Below are 19,168 nucleotides of genomic sequence, written 5' to 3'. Positions count from 1 at the left end.
TGAAGTACAATCAGTCATGATCATGTAATGCAACGTGTTAAATTATTCAGACTGATGTTGAGACCTTGTTCAGTACTTGTTCCTGTACAAATGGCACAGCACTTTCGCAATTGTTTACAAGCTGGGTCTCATTTTCCCTCTTCTGGCATTCCTTCCGCTTAGTTATGAGAACATTTTATAGATCAGCTCACGTCCACAGTCTACAGAGGCCAGTAGCGCGAGAAACACAAACCATGTGTTATGTAACTAGTAACATGTAATTAGATTTATGAAATAGATATAATTTTAATCAGTTACAGTCACACTGGGAAAAAATCATAATTCAAAACTCAAAATGTTGATGATAACATGAGGATTACATCTGATTATAGTTGTTATAGGTAACATTAATTTTTATGCTTTACATCTTTTTGCCATGCTGGAATGGCCTTTTTTTGGCACAGCCTATTCCAAAATTTTTTTCAGGTGTATTGCCTAGTTTAAAACATTTGTTAAACAAGTAATCATATGTAATGAGTTAAATTGCATTGGTAAAGTAATTAAAATAGTTACTTTGCTTATATTTTTAACCAGGTAACTAGTAATCTGTAACCTACTATATAACCTACTATAGTAATGTTTCCAGCACTGGCTATAAATTGTTTGGGGTGTGTTTTTAACATTTGTCAAACTTGAAGTTTGCTGTTGTAAAATGACATATAGGTGAAGTTTGTTGGTCCCCCGTATAATACGTATCCTGTAATTATTTAAGTGTACTGGGTAATTATCAAAGTATTTACAATATATTTATTATTCAGTCCCTGCTAAATGCAAATATGTTAATGCCTCTTTCCTTGTACTCATCCCTTTGTATCCCACTTCCCAATGGGTATTTTATTTATAATCCGTAGATTAAGAAAAATAAATTACTCTAAGTTATTGGCTGTAATTTCAAGGATTGCCCAATTCCCACATTGATTTGAAAATAAAATCAATAAAATAGTGTCTTATGTACTCATTTACTATTGTAATACACTCATTCATTTATTTATTTTTTTTATTGGGCTACATGTTCCACACCAACATGTATTTGTTACACTTAATTTTGTCACATCTTTACAATGTGAATGACTGAAATTTTTTTCCTACCATCTCATTCTAATGACTGGTGGTATCTCCATGTTTGTAGGCCAACACAGGCCAAATGGATGACCCTGATAAACAATGGACCATGGTGTGCAGCAATCTGGCACTGATACAGGTAACTTAGTGTATACTTACATAGATTACTGTGTTTGACAGTTTAGGTAAAAAGAGCTACCTTGCTTATGTACATGTGGTATTTTGTGGTATTCTGTGTATCTCTATATTTCAAATTTAATTTTCTTTTTTTGACAATGTCTTGTTTCTGCAGGTTCAGGCAACCGTGGTGGGTTTCCTCGCAGCAGTGGCAGCCGTATGCTTGGGGTCAATATCTAGAGGGGGTGTTGAACTGGACCAGGCAGCTGTTCTCTGTGCCAGCAGCATCACCACTGCCTTTTTAGCTGCTCTTTCTTTAGGTAAGTAACCAGGGATGATTTCAGTGTTTTGCATCAGAAGTCAAAAATACTATATACTAAAGAATTTTTCAGTTGTTTTGCTGCAATTTACACAACCAAGTTTTTTTTAGTAAAACTCTTAAAAGAAATGCAGCACATTTAAATTCAAAAGCTCGCATGGCACACAAAATGAAAACATATCAAAGTAGGTACTACATCATGCAAAAGATCTGTCAACATAAAGGCAAATTATATGTTTATCACTGAATTGTATCGTTATGGTTGCAATTGTTGCAGTTCAAGATGAAATGGTCATTATCACATAATGCACTTCTAATGCTATTTTCAAAGCTGAAGAGCAAACGGAGGTCAGAAAACCAAATAATGTAAATGCAATGCAAATGTCACTCGTGACCACTTGTGTTCAAAGGTTGGAATTCGGTCAGATTGGCTCTTTATGTTTGAGCCTAGAGTTTTTATGCCTCTGCGCTAGCGACACCTGTGGTCGGCATTACCGCACAGTCCTATTTACATATTATTGATTTATATGTGATATATATATGCATAGATATTATATATTTTGAATTCTTGTGAATGTAATAGTAACGCCTTAACTCCTTGGACTCAAGAATGAACTGATAAGAGTTTGGTGGTCGAGGTCAAAGCTCAAGGTAACTTTGACCTCACAAAATACATTTTTTGTCCATAACTCGAAAATGCATATGTTAAATATGACAGAATTTCATACAAATGTCCAGTAGGTCAAAATGATGAGGTGATGACATTATAAATCCAAAATCATCATAATCGTCATCATAATGTTCTGCAAAAACACTTTCCTGGCCATTTTTCAATGCCATTATTTGCACATTATAAATGTTCTAGGTTCATTAGAAACTGCACAGAGAAAAATGTGGAAAATCAGTGTGTGAAGATTTGTGATAATCCAGGGGCAGCACACACTTTTAGTAGAAAATAGTTGGCAAACAAGCAGGTGGCAGAGTGCTCAGAAAAATGGAAAGCAAGCAATAATTGGAAAAAAGAAAACAACTTTTCCATACACAGCTACCTGCTCTTTTGAGGCAAGGTGAAAGATCTAACTTTCCGCAAGGAAGCAACTTAATGTGTTTTCCAAAATGTTGAACTATACCTTCTATAGTCAGTAAAACATACATGTTTCTCCTGTTCATGTCTTCATTATTCACAGTGTAAAACAACATCAGTCAGTCAGTTCAGCATTTTACAGACCCAGCAGGTTTTGCAGCTAGCAGCAGGTGCGCCTTCCCTCGTATCACCCTTTCCCCACTTGTAATTACTGCATAATCCATAATTTATCCTCTTCATAAATGTTCTAGTGTTTAGCCGGCTTGATGAGTGAGGGAGCTCAGTTTCCCTTGGTCTTTTTTTTTTATTTTGCTAATGGCTTGACTCATGTATCAGCGAGAAGTAACCCCTTAATGTTGCCTTTTTTAATATTTCTCTATGAATCAGTTTTCTTTCATTTCTATTTTTTTTTTTTTTGCTCAGCTCTCAATGCAACTTGTTATGCCTCTTCGCCAGCGATAGCTATGGCCAGAAGCATTCTGTTTGCGGGTTGGTTGTCCGTCTCATTCTTGTGAACACATTATCACTTTGTGGAAACTTCTTCCAATTTAGCAAAAACATCCACTTGGACACAACAATGAACTCAATAGATTTTGGTGGTCATAGGTCAATGTTTAAGGTCACTGTGGCCTCCTGTGTCACATTCTCTTTAACAAGATATCTTAAGAACTGCTCAAGGGAATATTTTGACACAAACGTTGATGGTCAAAGGTCAAGGTCAATGTGACCATGCATCCGTCTCATCCTCGTGAACGTGACAACTCAAGAAAACCTTGAGGAAATTTCTTTTGGCACAAAATTTGGCACAAACACCGACTTGGACTCAAGAATGAACTGATTAGAATATGGTGGTCAAAGGTGAAGGTCACTATAGTAAACTTCACACAAATGTCTAATAGGATAAAAGGAGGAACTGATGAAATTTTGCCTCTAAAAGGTCAAAGGTCAGCTGTGACATCACAGTGTTGTGCAAAAAACAGTTTTCTGGCCATTATTCAGTGTCATATCTCAAAAACAGAAGAGGAGACATTAGGCTGAATGCTGAATTAGTGACACTAATCTTGGGTGCTGTCAGGGGAAAGATTCATATTTTCACAGACATGGATGTAATCTGTAAGTGCAGCTTGATTGGTTTGCGGAGTCATACAACTGGAAGGAGTTAATTCTCGTTTAAGTCTTATTTTCTCTTCTCTCACTGTGCTTTCTGTCACTATACGCGGCAGGATGATCCTCTGAAAGTTGTCTTTTTCGATACAGAAAAAACTGCTTGTTCCCGCTGAAAGCCTTCGTCAGCATTATGTTGTCTTGTAGCTCTGGAAAAAAGCCCTCTCTCAGAGCACACTCACTTATTTCTTTCTTCATACATTTTTCCTTTTTGATCCCCTCAGTTTGAAGTGATGACGCTTTTAACTTTTTCACCATTGTCCTTTTTTCTGCCTCTTCTCCCCTCGGTAGGTTTGGTTATGATTGGAGTGATCATCGGCTCCAGGAAGGTGGGGATCAACCCTGACAATGTGGCCACCCCCATCGCTGCCAGTCTGGGTGATTTGATCACCCTGTCCCTGCTGGCCGGGGTCAGCAGCACACTCTATGAATATATAGGTGAGGAATTACAGTAACTTGGAGTCATGAGGGAGATGAGTTAAACCTTCGACTCAGATTTCAGAGTCATACTTGCCTGTAGTCAGAGGAGTGTCTGCACCCATTGAATATGGGTACAACTCACATCTGGATCCATACATTTTAAACTAATAAGTGGAAAATGTGAATGTCTTTGTGTTGTAGTAATGAAAGCAATTATCAACATTAAGTGAAAGGGAAGGAACATTTAGACCATCACAGTGTCCTTTTTGAGTGTGTAATGCTGTTACATGCAGAGAACACAGGAGGGCAGCAAAAGTCAGGTTTATTTTCTTAGATGACTCGTCATTGTGTGTGCGCGTGTGTGTGTGTGTGTGTGCGTGCATGCGTGCGCGTGCGCACACATGCATGTGTGGGTTTTTTATATCCGTGTGTGTGTGTGTGTGTGTGTGCGCGTGCGTGTGTGTGTGCGTGCACTAAAGTAAAGTGTGCATTCATATTGTCTCCTGTATTAAAAGTACCTTACTGTTTTTTGTTTTTTAAACTGCTTTAATTGCTTTACCTGCTGTAATTTCCAGGGCCTCTGTGTGTAAATATGTGTTAAACTGTAATTGGCTCTAATTTCACTGTTTGTGAAAAAGTGTGAGTGCAGAATTAGAAGTGAATATTTTTAAGCACTAGCCCCACAGGCCACCAAGCCATAAAGTACATTTTTTTTTAACAGCCCAAATGCAAAAAATAAAGCAACTTAGTTAGCAAAAGCATTCAGAAAAGGTTATTAAATACAACTTAACACAGCCCTCCTTAACTGTGACACTAATAAATGACGGTAGAAGAATAAAAACATCAATAAAATGTTAAGGAAATATTTATTATTTTTTTGACATCTCTAGAAAAAAAATTGCACTAAAAGATACACAATTGATTTGAAAATAATCCAGATTATACTTAAATTAACTACTGTTTATTATTGTTTTGTATTTTACTTTGTACAGTGTAATCATTAACAGCTACATACATTTTGTTATCAATGTACAAGTATTTCAGTACATTTAGTTTTTGTAAATTCGTTTTTACATTAAACTGTAGTTCAGTGTTTAACAACCATGTTCCTCTGTAAGGAATTTCTCCTGCTGTATTTTGCTCTGTTAGTGGCTAGCTCTATTAGCTAATGAATTGGTATTTGTTGAGAAGGCTTGCATTATGTGGTTTTTAAATATTAATAATTTTTTTTGATGGGTAGAGAAACAGTCTTAATCTTAGGAAAGACCTGATAAAACTTAATGGCCACAGCAGGCCACCTATAGGTGACATTTGGTGGCCACGCAGTAACTTTTTGTGGAATCTGGCCATGGTTAATGACTAACAACAGAGTGGAAACTTAAAAACATGCTTATCTTGCATGTAAACTTTATAGGAGGCCATGACATATTGATGACTTGACAAACTTGACAACCTATAGTATACACAAATACAGTATAGTATGACAGTATACAACAAATTGCGAGCTATAAATATTAAAGTAGTAGCTTACGATATTTAATTTTTTGTTTGTATCAAAGATGAGTTCAATGAAAATTACAGTACTTTTGGAGGCAATGCAATATTGTGATTTAACCACATATACGGAGTGTTTTGTCAGATAGGTCTTTTACTGTGAAATTTAGCAGTACTGATTATTGCATAATTCAAGGCTTCTCTGAAAGCTGATTTGTATTTATATCAGTGTTTTGGTGACCATCAATGTAAATAATGTAAGAGTGTGTGTGTATTCCTGTCCCACAGATATATGGTACCTGTCCCCCCTGGTGTGTCTGGTCTTTCTGGCTCTGATCCCAGTGTGGGTGGTGGTAGCCCGACAGAGCCCTCAGATCAGGGAGGTTCTCCGCTCAGGGTGGCAGCCTGTTATAGTAGCCATGTCCATTAGCAGGTATACACATTTAAGTATTTTATCTAGTAGATGGTTAATACAACACTGTTTTTATGTGTAAAGTGAACTATTTAAACAGAACAGAAGATGCGAAAAGAAAAACTTTATGAATTACCTATCTGGCAGAATATAATAATAATTTAAATAATTTAAATGATCAGAGCAGGTTGTAGCAGACGGTCAATGAGAGAAATAAGGTAGCCCTCTGAATGGCAACTGAAATAGCTAAAAACAGGATGACCCTGTATCTGACAGGCTTTCTTTCTCCTGACATGAAGCCTGGAAACCCTAGCAGTGACTGCATGTGGTTCTGATTCCCTCTTTGTTTGTGATTTCCAGTTTCGGAGGCCTTATCCTGGACAAGACAGTGAGTGATCCCAACTTTAAGGGCATGGCTGTCTTTACGCCCGTCATTAATGGTAAGCTCTTTGAAGCTAAATGTTGCCACAGGGAGTAATCAAACTGAGAGATAAATGAGTGTTTTAGCAGTTTATTGGATGCTGTTGTCCAGAGTGCAGAAACGCCTGCATTATTAGGATTAAACCATTATTGCACAGATGTTGACACAGGAGAGTTTGGCAGTACAGCTTCTACTGTTAGTGTGTTACTTGTGTGAATCCAAGCAGAATGTTTAAGATTCAGCAGTGAGCAATCAAAACAATGCGTGGATTCATCTGCTCGTAGTTATGCAGGGAACAAACAGCAGTTTGAGGCCAAAAAAGAGCAAACAAAATGCAACCTAGTCTCCAGAACATATGTTGGCAATGTAGGTAAACCACAGATTTCAAGTAATTATGTAGTGAATACGTTAAAAGTTTACATTTCAAAAATGCTGTGGTTAGGTTTAGGCACAAACACCACTTGGTTATAGTTATGGTTAGGGAAAGATCATGTTGGGCGTGAACATTCGCAATCCCAGCAAGAAAGCTTCAATGAGCTGCCAGCCACCAACTAGTAAGCCTCTAGTAACGCAGTGATAACTAGCTAAAATATAACCTTTTTTTGGTGACACTATCCAGATGGGAGAAGCAGTGATGTCAGTGACCACTTTTCACTGTCTCCAGTGGAATTACAGCGACAGGTCACTAAAAAGCACCCATGTTTGATGACTAAAAAGCCTCCATTAACACAGTGATTACTTGGTAAAAAAACAACTGTTTTTGTTGTTGTACACGAACAGTGATCTGCAGCCTGGCAGGTGTTTAGGTGTCATGCCATCTACTGTCCTGTACATCTCCCGATGACCAAAGTCCACTCATATACTACCTCCCTTTAGAAACGTTGATATGACATGTATGAAACATACAAATGTGACCTATCTGTGCTTTGCAGAAACATACAACCCCAACATTTTTCTTCTGGTGACTCAGCTGCAAAATGCACATGCTCACTGACTGGATCATGTGACGGTTGGCTGATGAACTAACAACTTTCATTTCACATGGACATAATATGTCATAAGTTATATAGCAGCATTTGAACTTCTGGTTGTGCTGTCTGTGTACTTCTTGTATGTATGTGAGCAGCATGCTGAGCACTGGGTTGACTGCGCAGTCCAACTCTCAGAACAGAAAAGGAATGCTTCTCAAGGAGATTTTACTGGGATTCGATGTTGAGTGAATCACTAATCCCCAACAGCATACCTTGGCTTCATGAAATGACTTTTTGGAGTGATGTTGCTCTTCCAGGCAGCCACTAACTGATGGGTTTTCCAGTGTTTTTTTTTTCATGTTTCATTTTTTGCTAACTTTTTTCTCTTCAATGTTATATTGTATTATAGTGAAACATAACATAGGTTTAAAGAAGTCCCAACATCTTATTTTAGAAAGTAAACTGCTGCTGTAAAGTGTTGCATGGGAGAGTCCAAAGACGATAGTCAGAAATAAATGTTTTTAAAAGAAAGAGAATTTTTTCCTGGTAAGTACCTTACTTTTAAACCCTGGAACATAATCTTGCAGTCAGGGCTGGGTAACACCTTGGTTTTAGGCAAAGTAAACATGTTTTACAAAGCAAAAAGCTCTTAAAACTGAAAAACAGAAGCTAAGTGTTCTCAGAGGTTAAATGTTTAACAAAAACAGCTGTATGAGAACATTGCCCCCCAAAAATAAAGTCTTATATTAACAAATGCATAATTTAAATCAGGAATTATTCAGCTGAAATGATAAGTAAACAAGACTATTAATCTGACTAGGCCAACTCTCTGTACTTCACATTTTTAAAATTTTCTGTGCTACAGGCACATTCATATCACAAAAGTAGTTATGTATGACACAATACTGAGCCCTACCAATAAGCAGGGAAAAGATCACAGTGGTTGCTCCAAACTAATGACCATGCATGGTTACCAATACCCAGCCCTCTAATTTTTCTTATTGTGAAATGAGCTGAAACCTATTGCAGTCTGGAAAGACAGGAAACCAGTCTAAATCCATATGGGATGCTTTGGAAAGTATTTGGCTCTAATGTAAAGAACACATGATTTACAGTTAATGGGCTAAAACATGCGACGCTGCCATCACGTCCAGTAAATGAAGCCTAAAAACCACTGGAGCACCAGCTTCAGAATCACCAGCTATTTTAGACGCACCAACTGCGGTCAAAAGTGCCTTCAGGTCATCCTGTGGAGTATGGAACTGCTTTGATGTATCTCTCTGAAGTTTCATTTTTACAGTCTCAGCGGTAGAAGTTCAGCACAGATACATAGTTTCTTCAAAATTGTGAGTTTTGTTAACATACAAGTTGCAGGCAACTTAACACATTTCATCATACACTGTAAAATCTGACAAGTTAGCAAAATGGTCAACCTCAGCTCCTGACTAACATAAAGGTTTCCGTCTCTTCCTTGCTCAGAGTTGCATTGAGACCTTTATTATATCCCTCCTAAGCCATGACTCCTTGCTAGAAATTTTTAGGCAAAGTTAGGAGTAGTTAGTTAGTTTGGAGTATTCTCACAATGTTTGTGAACATAACCCTTGGTTTGCTGAGGTTGCTAAAACTTAGAAAGATTGATTCAGTGAAACTTGTCATTTTTAAGTTGCAACAACTTCACAAAATTCAGTAAGTGTAACTACATTTTAAGTGAACTTAACAATTTGATATAAAGTAAATATAGATTCAGATAGTTAGTTAATAGTTATCTCTCCCTATACTTTTCAGGCAATTGGTTTCCTAGATTTTTTTAAAAGTAAAATCATCTTGTCAGATTTTACAGCGTGTTTTTACTCATCACAGTGGTGAAAAAGCAGCTGTGAAAATGTATTGGTATTGCATGGTGGTCTGCTTGAAGTGTACAGCAGAAGTAATAGGAGAGGTCATTTTCCTCTGTTAGAATTTCACTACAAGTGCAAACAGAGGGCTAGATGGAGCAGACGAAATAATCGGCAGCAGAAGGAAGAAGAAAGAGGAGAGAAAACACCATTTTTCAGTTTGCATTGATTTTGTAAACTTACCCACATGCAATCACTGACAGTTTAATTTCACTATTTTGGGTGAGCATGCAGCACTTTTCTCCATGAGCAAGACCCAATCAACTGTGGAAAGCAGAGAGCAAAAAATATGTATGAAGGTTTATAGTTACTTAATACACATAGAAAAAAGATTTTCACCCCATAATGCTGAATTAGAGTGATGAAAAATGCAGCGAGACATCAAGAAATGGGGGCAAAGAAGAAGCAGGCTTCAGAATCAGTGGTTTGGCTGTGAGGTGATGCGTGCGGGGATCCACTGAGTATAGGAGGGAAGTCGATATAAACCACTAATGGTCCGCACCCAGTGTCCTGGCACAGCTGACAGGGCCTTTAATAACCATCGACTCTCACTGTCACTGTTTCTTATTTTGTTCCTGCCCATCTTCCCTCTGTTTCTCAACCTCTCTCTCTCTTTGCAGGACTCTTTGTAAAACTCCAAATTTGCCAATCTGGTTTGAATTTCCCATTTTCCCTCACTGGCTTGCATATAAAGTAGTATTATGTTTTACTAAAAGTTCCCTTTCCAGCTCACAAAAGAACATGTTTGCCGTTTTCAGAGAAAATACTTGGAAATGTGTTTGATGAAAGTGAATTAGGCACAGATAACCTCGTCAGCACCAGGATTAAAATGAGCTTTAGCACCGATGGGATCAGGAAAAAAGTTGTTTTGCATTCAGCGGAAACACAGCTTTGATGCAGTGAATAAAAAAGGCTCAACTCACACCAGAGTGAAAGGATAAAATCTCATCTCCGATCTCTCGTGTTTAACCCCGGTGAGCATTTTGTTGCTCTGAAGCACGTCCCATCTGGGACGGGTTTGAAAATCTTCAAATGACATGTCAAACACATCAAGTCATCTATCAGAGTTCACGTAAGTCAAATAATGGCTTTTGCACAACCAGAGTCGCATTTCACTGTCGGAACCACACTGCTGCAAGCCGTTGATTTTCTTTCCATACGGACACGTTGCTGCTCTCGTGTGTTTCTGAGATATTGGGTGGAGCATTTGTTTGTGTTCATCTCTTTAATTTTTTTTAATTACTGTGACTCCGCTGCCCAGATTATAGCTGTGCTTAAGCCCGTGTGGTTTATTAAGATGCTCTCTTTAAACTCTAGCTGAATCACGGCTGAGCCAAGCTTGTGTCATTACTTGGCTTAATTTGTGTGCAGGCGATGACGAAAGAGATTACTGATTCTGAAGCTGTTTACTGTCTCTTGTGGGAAAGATCCTCCTGTTTCAGTTGACTGGGAGGAAATAAAATCAATAAGGGCTTTTTAAATGAATATGTATGGGGAAACAATAAGTCTTTGTCTGACATGCAATGAAGTCGCAACAAGATAGATAGTTATTGGTCTTTTGTTCATGCAATTGCTCATTTATTCACTCACTCAGTGTGCCCCTTTGTCTTTTTGTCCCCTGTGCAGGAGTGGGTGGTAACTTGGTGGCCATTCAGGCCAGTAGGATCTCAACCTACCTGCACTTCTGGAGCATCCCAGGGGTGCTGCCCTACAAGATGAGGCAGCACTGGCCCAATCCCTGCATCACCTTCTTCTCCTCAGGTAACACTAACAAACTTTACAATAAACATCAGTGATAATAGGCTTGGGAGGTATTGAGGTATAACGGCATACCAGGGTGTTTAAAAATCCTGAAGGTATGTTTTTCAGTAACATCATAAATACAGGCGCTCCTCGTTCTAATAAACTCATTGTAGTGCACAGCACACATCACCAGTTCTCAGCTGGACCCAAACCAAGATGGTTTGGGTGAGTTTTATTTTCTTTCTGTTGAGTTTGAATGAGGTATGTTTTATGATGTTTTAATGAGGCAGTTAAACCTTGTAAATCTTCCGTGACCGAGAGAAAGTTGAATTCACAAGGGCCACAGCTGTATTTCTCTGTTTAATATGGAAAATAGCTGTGAGAATATTACTTTTTGTAGAATGTAACATATAACATAGAATATAACATTTTGTGGGTTCTTGTTATGTATTTATTAGTGTGAAAAGATGAAAGTAAGTAGCACAATTGCTGTCCAGTGGGATGAGTGTCAACCTGGATACTTGTACATTGATATTACTTACTGTATACACCGGTGAAATTTCAGGACGATATGAAATATTGCATACCACCCAAGTCTAATTGATAATTTGTAAATTGTTGGTCAAGGAAATTACAGTAAATTGTTTTGCTATACTAATACTTTTACTGTTAACAAACAATGAAATGCTAAGTAATTATGTTTGCTCTTAACAATGCCATCATTTATTTTAACATCAAATTGTTGCACACGTAACAGTATTTTATATACCAAATTAATTGACCCACCTTAGAATTTTTAGGACTTTTGAAGACTGATTTAAGACATTTGATGCTCATTACGGCCTTGTTTTCATTTTAATGAATTGAATGCATTTTAAGACTTTTTAAGGATCAGCAGGAACCTTGTAAGCTGTTTGGTTGTTATCATATTACGATATTTTTTTATTAAAGCAGGCAACTCTGTTTATTGACAAACTGTTGACCTTAGATCTCTTGGACTACAGTATTATTTCTTTGCAAGCAAAACCATCACTGGCTGTGAGGCAATATTCCTGTCTTTCTGAACAGTTTAACACTTCCTTGTTGTGTTTTAAATACCTTGAAAAAAAATGCCAAAAATGTTACATCCCTTTCTTGTTTACACCATGTTAACAATGTCAAGTCATACCACTGGTGTGTATGATTGGTAATGGGTTTATATTTATACCTGAAACCCAAATATATTGGTTATTGGTGTTGGGGGTTCTTGTTAATCCCCCTTCTCTCGTTAACGTCAGGTTCTGGAAATCACCAGTTAGATTTTAGATACACTTATGTCTTGGAAAGTCTACAGAGAAACGTTTTAAGTGTGTTAATTTCCTACAGGATTTATGTGCTTAACTCTCCTCCTCGAAACACAACACATACCGTACCTCTCTGTCTGTATCTGACCTGAGATCAGAGGTTTTTTTTTTTTAATGCAGAACATCTTCATCATCAGATGCCTTCCTCTTAAGTCCTGATCGAGCCCAGCTTTTGGCTGGGATGCTGCTTGATGCATGTGTGCTGTGGTGCTCACACGGGACACTCATCTTATCAGGACCATAGACTGTATAAAAAGGTGGACAACAGGACAGTTCCCCCGAAGCTCCCCTTGGTGTCTGTCTGCAGTATAGATCATAAAGCCCACCCCTCCATGGTAGTCAATGGGACATAGGCCAAACTAAAAATTGAAAGTACATGCCAAATACATTTTTCTCAAAGATGGTTCCTGTCACTGAGGGTAGTTCTCAACACTCTGATGTTTGTTCAAGTGATCATCTTTATGATGAGTTCAGTTTAAATGAGTTATTCAGTTGTACAAAAAGGGGATTTTTCCACCGTGATTGACAGCTGTGTGCGCCAATCCATGCACTGCTATTCAGTGGAGCTGCTGGTGATTGGTGGGAAGGGTGTTTTAGCGGGAACTCCCCCACTGAAGATACAGTATAGCTATTGCGCAGATTGCAGCTCCAAATGACTTCACCAGCGCATGATGCCGCCTTTTTAGCCTCACTTAAACATAGAGAGAGTGTGTAGAATCAGTGCTATTGGTGCAGGTCGATGGACTAACATGGCTATTTATGTATTCAGTATGGTAATTAATAATCACTGTACCATGTTATTAATTATGTGTTAATAAAGCGTTAACCACCTTTATATTATGATACCATTGCAGATGCTCTCAGCTCATTCTGTTGCCCCCAGGTTACCAAAATTAAAAGATTTCAGATTTACCGTCATTATCTCCGCTTATATGACAGTAGTTAGTTTGGAAACACATTTACTTTGTCAGTATGATGATTTAATCCTCATTTGCTGAGTGCATATGTAGTTCTCTATTGATGATGAAGGAACAATGAATATCAATTTTCATAACCAACAAGTCCTTTTTTCTGGAGATGATGTCCTTTTTTGAGAACTGAATGGATTTGAGCCAGAGTAGAATATCCCCGCGAACTTGTTTAACAGAGCTGGCTCCTGACAGTGTAAAGAACCTGAAGATTAAACTACTTTTGAACACTAAGACACAGCAGACAGGACTGAGTAAATGATGAGGATGATTCATGCATAAAAGTGATACAACTACTAAATACAGTAAAGCACTCATTTTCTGTGTCTCCTAGGGGTGAACTCCAAGTCAGCACGAGTGCTTCTGCTGCTAGTTATTCCTGGTCACCTGGTCTTCCTCTACGCCATCTCTCTGCTGCAGGGAGACGAGGCACCTATCACTGTAGCCTTCACCATCTGCTACCTGTGTGCTGCTCTCTTACAGGTAGACTGATGCAGTTTCATACACATATTTTGTCCCCTATCATTTACAAGAAAATAAACCATCTTATGAACTTGGTGGCCCTTAGTTGGCCCTGAATTAGTTGGCCCTGAAGTTTCACATGACACTCTGATACAAACTGTGGAAACGAGTCATCAGAAGGTAAGACTTCGTAGAGTCTGTTGAAAAGGGCTGCTGCCACCTGTTACCTACGTGTGAAATGACCCATGCCAGGTGTTGGTGCTTCAGCAGCTCAGTGATATAATGATTTGTTCCAAGACGGAACCAAAAGTACACCGCACTCCTGTCACTGCCACCTTTCTGACCTCAACATAACATCATCTCAGCTGTGGAGTGTTTGTTAAAAAGCTGAGACTTATTAAACCTGCTGTGTTTGTCAGGATTAGTGCACGGAATTTGATGTTGTGTGAAGTCAATGACTCTCTGGCAACCTCTGTAATCTCTTCCAGGTTTAAATAAATCTCAAGTCCAGGAAAGCTGAACTTGCATGAATTAACTGCTTGGAAGATTCATAGGAAGCTTCTACTGAGATCACTTACCTGGCTGATAAAATAACATAAAAACATACATAGGTACAGAGAGAAAGATACCTATACTATCCATTGTGAGCAGTTGAGATGCACTAGTACAGTGGGCTTCTGAAACAGCCCTATCAGATGAACTGGAGTACCCTTGATTGACAACAGCCCTCATATTTCAAATATGTTCTTCTAACTGTATATTTAAAGTGATTAGCAACTGCTTAGGGCCCCATCCATATTATATCCAAATTTTGTGATTGGTTGTTTGTTTTGGTATCATGCTTTGGAGTTGTCCATCCATTCCGTTCTTTTTAATGTGATATCTAAGAAATGCCGTAGGGGAATTTATTCAAATTTTGCCTAAACATCCACTTGCACTCAGCAGCGAACTAATTAGATTTTGTTTGTCATAGGTCAAGATCACTGTGACGTCACGTCCATCCAGTTCTCGTGAATGCAATATGCAATATAATACAAAATGCAATATTTCAGAAATGCCTGGAGGGATTTTTTTTCTTCAAATTTAGCACAAATGTCGAGTGATCAGATTTTACTGTGACCTCATGTTCGTCCAATTCTCGTTAATGCAACATCTCAGGAATGTCTAAGAGTAATTCTCCCAAATTTAGCAAAACGGCTTACTTTGACTCAACAATAAACTGATTAGATTTTGGTCGTCCAAGGTCAAGGTGACTGTGATCTCACAAAACACATTGTTGGCCATAATTCGAGAAATCATACACTAATAATCACAAAATGTCGCACAAATGTCTATAAGAAAAAATGATGAAATGGAGTGATGACATTTTATATCCAAATCGTCCAAGGTCAACTTCACTGTGACATCATAATTGTTTCTGTCCATTATTCAGTGTCATAACTCAGGAAAAGGAGGTATTTGGTCAGATACTGAATTGGTGACACTGATCTTAGGTGCACACCTTAAAATTGTGCTGATTGTATAGATCTTCTCTGCTGCCAGGTTGAAGATGTATGTGAAGTATCCACATTCCACCAAAAAATACACTTAATATCTTTTATTAGATTCCATTGAAGTCTTCACTAAATATATTATATGAGTCAGGATAGACATGGATGTAAACTACACCTTGACTGGTTGGTGTGAGCATACAAACATGAGGTATTTGTAGTTTTAGACTAATTTCAGCCTCTTCAGTTCAGTTTTCTTCTCCCCCTAGGTGGCCATCCTCCTTTACTTTGCCGACCTCATCATTCGTGTGATGTGGAGACGGAGTCTGGACCCTGACAACTTCTCCATCCCCTACCTGACTGCACTGGGTGACCTGCTGGGCACAGGCTTTCTGGCCCTCTGCTTCCGTGGTGTCTCACTGGTTCAGAGCCTGGGTCTCTGAATGCTTCCCCTTTCACCCCTGAACTCTTAGCCAGCCACTTTCATGTTGCACCAACTTTGTTGCGTTTACACAGAGATGCTTTCAATTGGACAGTAACGTATTTTCTGATGGTTATTACTGGGTCAGTTCATAGCGACGAATCTGTCTTTGTCACAAACTTAAACCTTAGATGAGCAGGCACAGGTGGCACCCAACCCATTTACACCCATCCATCTCGGTAAAGGATTTTCTGCATTAACACGTCCAGCCAGTATCAATCTTTTGTAGAAAAAAAAACCAGACCTTGAAGTAGGTAGAAGTGTTATTTCTCCATTGAATTTTTTTTTGTATTCATTCCTCTATATCTGTCTTCAAGTTTTTCCGCATTAACTTAGTGTGAGTTTGGTGGTTTAATGCTAACCATTTCTCTCAGCATAGCTTTTTGACTTCTTTAGAGGAATATGTAGCAACTTTACATCATAGCAGCAAGACTGAACAAATGGTCAGTTTGAATGTAGATATATCAAACAGACTTGAAACCAGTCCATGTTTGGGTGGGCTGTACTATGCATCAATGCAGGAGATTGTGGAGGTTGACGTATGTAGTACATTAACTGGAATTTTCATGGATATATTTCCAACATATGTTTTATGAAATTAATTTAGAATGAATTGGATGGATTAAGTTTTCATGATTGTCAGGTCACTCACCAGTAACACACAGGAAAATGTTTCATCTTTGCATGAAAAGACCTGATGCTCCCTTATTATCCATATGATGTACTTTATGTGCAGTCTCTTCTCAATGTTTTCTGCTAATTTATTTTCTAGGTAATGTGTCAGTGGCAAACAGAAAGAATGGGCTAATCGGTATTTTGGTGGCCAGAGGCAAAGGCATGGCTGCACAGTGGAAAGAGTAATATCAGGAGGAAGATACTATCAGTAGATGTGGCGGGAGTCATGAGGGATGGAATCACCTCTGTTCTGATGATGTTGTGATGCAGAGAACATTGTAAAATGGACCCACCTGCTCGAAACACTTCCTTAATGTGGAAACTGTCATGAGATGGTAAACTGCACCTGACAGTTATATGACTGAGACTTGTTTGGTAGCTGTGTTAGTTGGAGAACCATTAACCAATGTTTTAGCAAAGCAGAACTGACACAAAAATTGTAGGAGGGAGGATATCCACCAGCAAGTTCTTGACAGCTATAAATTCTGTATTTGCATCTGGAATCCCTACTGTGAAGGCACCTTCTGGCATGAGTGGAATTAAAATTAAAATCCGTTAGTATCCTAGTTAGTTGTGACATTTTAGGACATACAGTAGCCTAAACTTATTCCAGCTTTTGCTAAGAGTTAAATGTACCAGTCTCATTTCTGTAAATCAAATACATAGCCACTTCTAGTAGCCGGCTAACATGGCTTAGCACAAAGACTGGAATCAGTGAAAAAACTAGCCTGGCTCTGTCTGAAGGTAACAAAATCAGCCTACCAGCACTTCAAAAAATCACTTGCAAAGACGATCATTTTTAGCCATTTTGTGGGGTCGTGTGCAGAACACTTATTCAGCAAGGAACTTATTTTTTGTATGAATGAAAGAAAGAGATATAACTTGTTTATTAGAGAGCTTTATAGGTGCTTTTGGCAGATCTTGGCCTGATTTGGACAAAGCTAGGCTAACGGTTTTCTGCATTTCTTTTCTTAACGCTAAGCTAAATTAGCTGGCTGCTGGCAAGTAGCTTCATACTAAGTTTATAAATGCGTACAATAATGCAAATAAGCACATTTTCCAAAATGTCAGACTTCCCCTTTGAGGTCTGGAATAGGATCTGTTCGTGTGCAAATCAGTAAAACCATAACATCAGTTCTTGAAAGCATTGCAGCTGCTTATTCCATTGCACTTGTTCCATTTTGAAGTCAGTTTCACCAAAATACCAAAGAGGTGAAAGAAGGACGTATTTGTGTCCTCAGAAAATGCCACATCTATAAGTAAATACCCACATCACAAAAACTTCAGAATGTCTAACAAGAAGCTGACATATTGCTTTTTGTTGCACATACAATAGGTACAATGTGACTGTGGCACAAGCAACAGCCCTGCAATGGCAGAGTAAAGCTACTAGAGTAGCAGTGAAGTTAAAGGGGACCTATTATGTTTTTTTCTTTTTTTCTGTCATATCCATATAAAGTCAAATATCCCTGTGAGAGAGACCATTCTGAAACCTCTGTTTTCAGCAATTTTTACTATCTTTGGAGACAAGCTGACTACTTCTAATGACAGATTTTTCTGTAAGGTCATCTGCTCTAGGTACGCTCCTGCAAATGTTTACATCACATAGCCTACACTGCTACATGTAGCTACATGCTTCTGTCAGGGAAACATGGTATCTTGATTGCTGATGTTATTAAATCTCATCCATTTTGGGTCATATTCTTGCTGGAACATGTCATGTCATGAAGGTTTTTTGTTCAGAAGCCAGTATTTGTGATTTCTCATGGTAGAAAGAACTGCTAAACTCTGTTAGAGACAGTCTGCAGTTAAGGGTACTCTGCTACATGTAGCAACACACTAGCACGAGGAAAACTTAATCATGGTTGCAGATATAGTTATGTTCTCCCCAATTTTAGATCATACTCCTTCTGGAACAGGTCTTGTCCTGAAAACTTTGGTTTAGACGATTTTATTGTCTGTCTTTTAGCAGTAGATAGGGCCGCTATTTTCCATTAGTCATTCTCCAGCAGAGACGCCGGTGTTTCAACATAGACAGTATGAGGAAAATAGTGTATTTTGAACATTATTATATTACATTATCAGAAACCCTATATACAAGTATGAACCTGAAAATAAGCTTAATAGGTCCCCTTTAAGAAAAAAAAGAGTTTTTTTTTCCTCAGGCTGGATGGCAAACTGTAAATAGACTTATTTTATTTTATTCTACCCCCAAAAAATCACAGATACTGCATAACATAGTCTGCATGTAACTGCAGTATCCATGAACAAAATGTGTTGTCTCAGCTGTCTTTCCATTTTACCTTGTTTGTTTAGGAATATTAACCTTAAGTTTGATTATTATTTGAAGTCCATGGCTCATAGAATATGTGTGATGAGTCCTTCACCAAAGAGATTACAAAACCATAGTGCTGTGCAACAGCCTGGGCAGCAGTACAAAGCCCAAATGCAGTAACTAAAGAGCCAAACTGCACATGTCCTGTTTGGCTTGCCTTTGTGGTCCGTTTTATCATTGCGGCAAATTTAAAAGGAGGAGTTTTTACTCAAAATTACACATTTCTATAGCATAATAGTTTTCATACAATAAAATACTTACAGAAAAGTCACA

At 38.3% G+C, this 19,168-nt stretch overlaps 1 protein-coding gene across 1 annotated transcript in view; it reads left to right on the top strand.

Moving 5' to 3' along the window:
• Positions 1-18,273, top strand: part of LOC121947551 (solute carrier family 41 member 3-like) — a 37,898-nt gene extending 19,625 nt beyond the window's left edge. Inside the window, exons 5-12 of the mRNA XM_042492643.1 lie at positions 1,169-1,240; positions 1,394-1,538; positions 4,077-4,223; positions 5,988-6,132; positions 6,472-6,551; positions 11,025-11,159; positions 13,787-13,935; positions 15,674-18,273. Of these exons, the coding sequence (XP_042348577.1) occupies positions 1,169-1,240; positions 1,394-1,538; positions 4,077-4,223; positions 5,988-6,132; positions 6,472-6,551; positions 11,025-11,159; positions 13,787-13,935; positions 15,674-15,847 (1,047 nt within the window). The 3' untranslated portion in view covers positions 15,848-18,273. The remainder of the gene's footprint in view (positions 1-1,168; positions 1,241-1,393; positions 1,539-4,076; positions 4,224-5,987; positions 6,133-6,471; positions 6,552-11,024; positions 11,160-13,786; positions 13,936-15,673) is intronic.
• The last annotated feature ends 895 nt before the right edge of the window (positions 18,274-19,168 follow it).

The sequence above is a fragment of the Plectropomus leopardus genome, chromosome 8 (genome assembly GCF_008729295.1).
Source record: "Plectropomus leopardus isolate mb chromosome 8, YSFRI_Pleo_2.0, whole genome shotgun sequence".
NCBI lineage: Eukaryota > Metazoa > Chordata > Actinopteri > Perciformes > Serranidae > Plectropomus > Plectropomus leopardus.
This window is presented reverse-complemented; position numbering and strand designations above follow the sequence as displayed.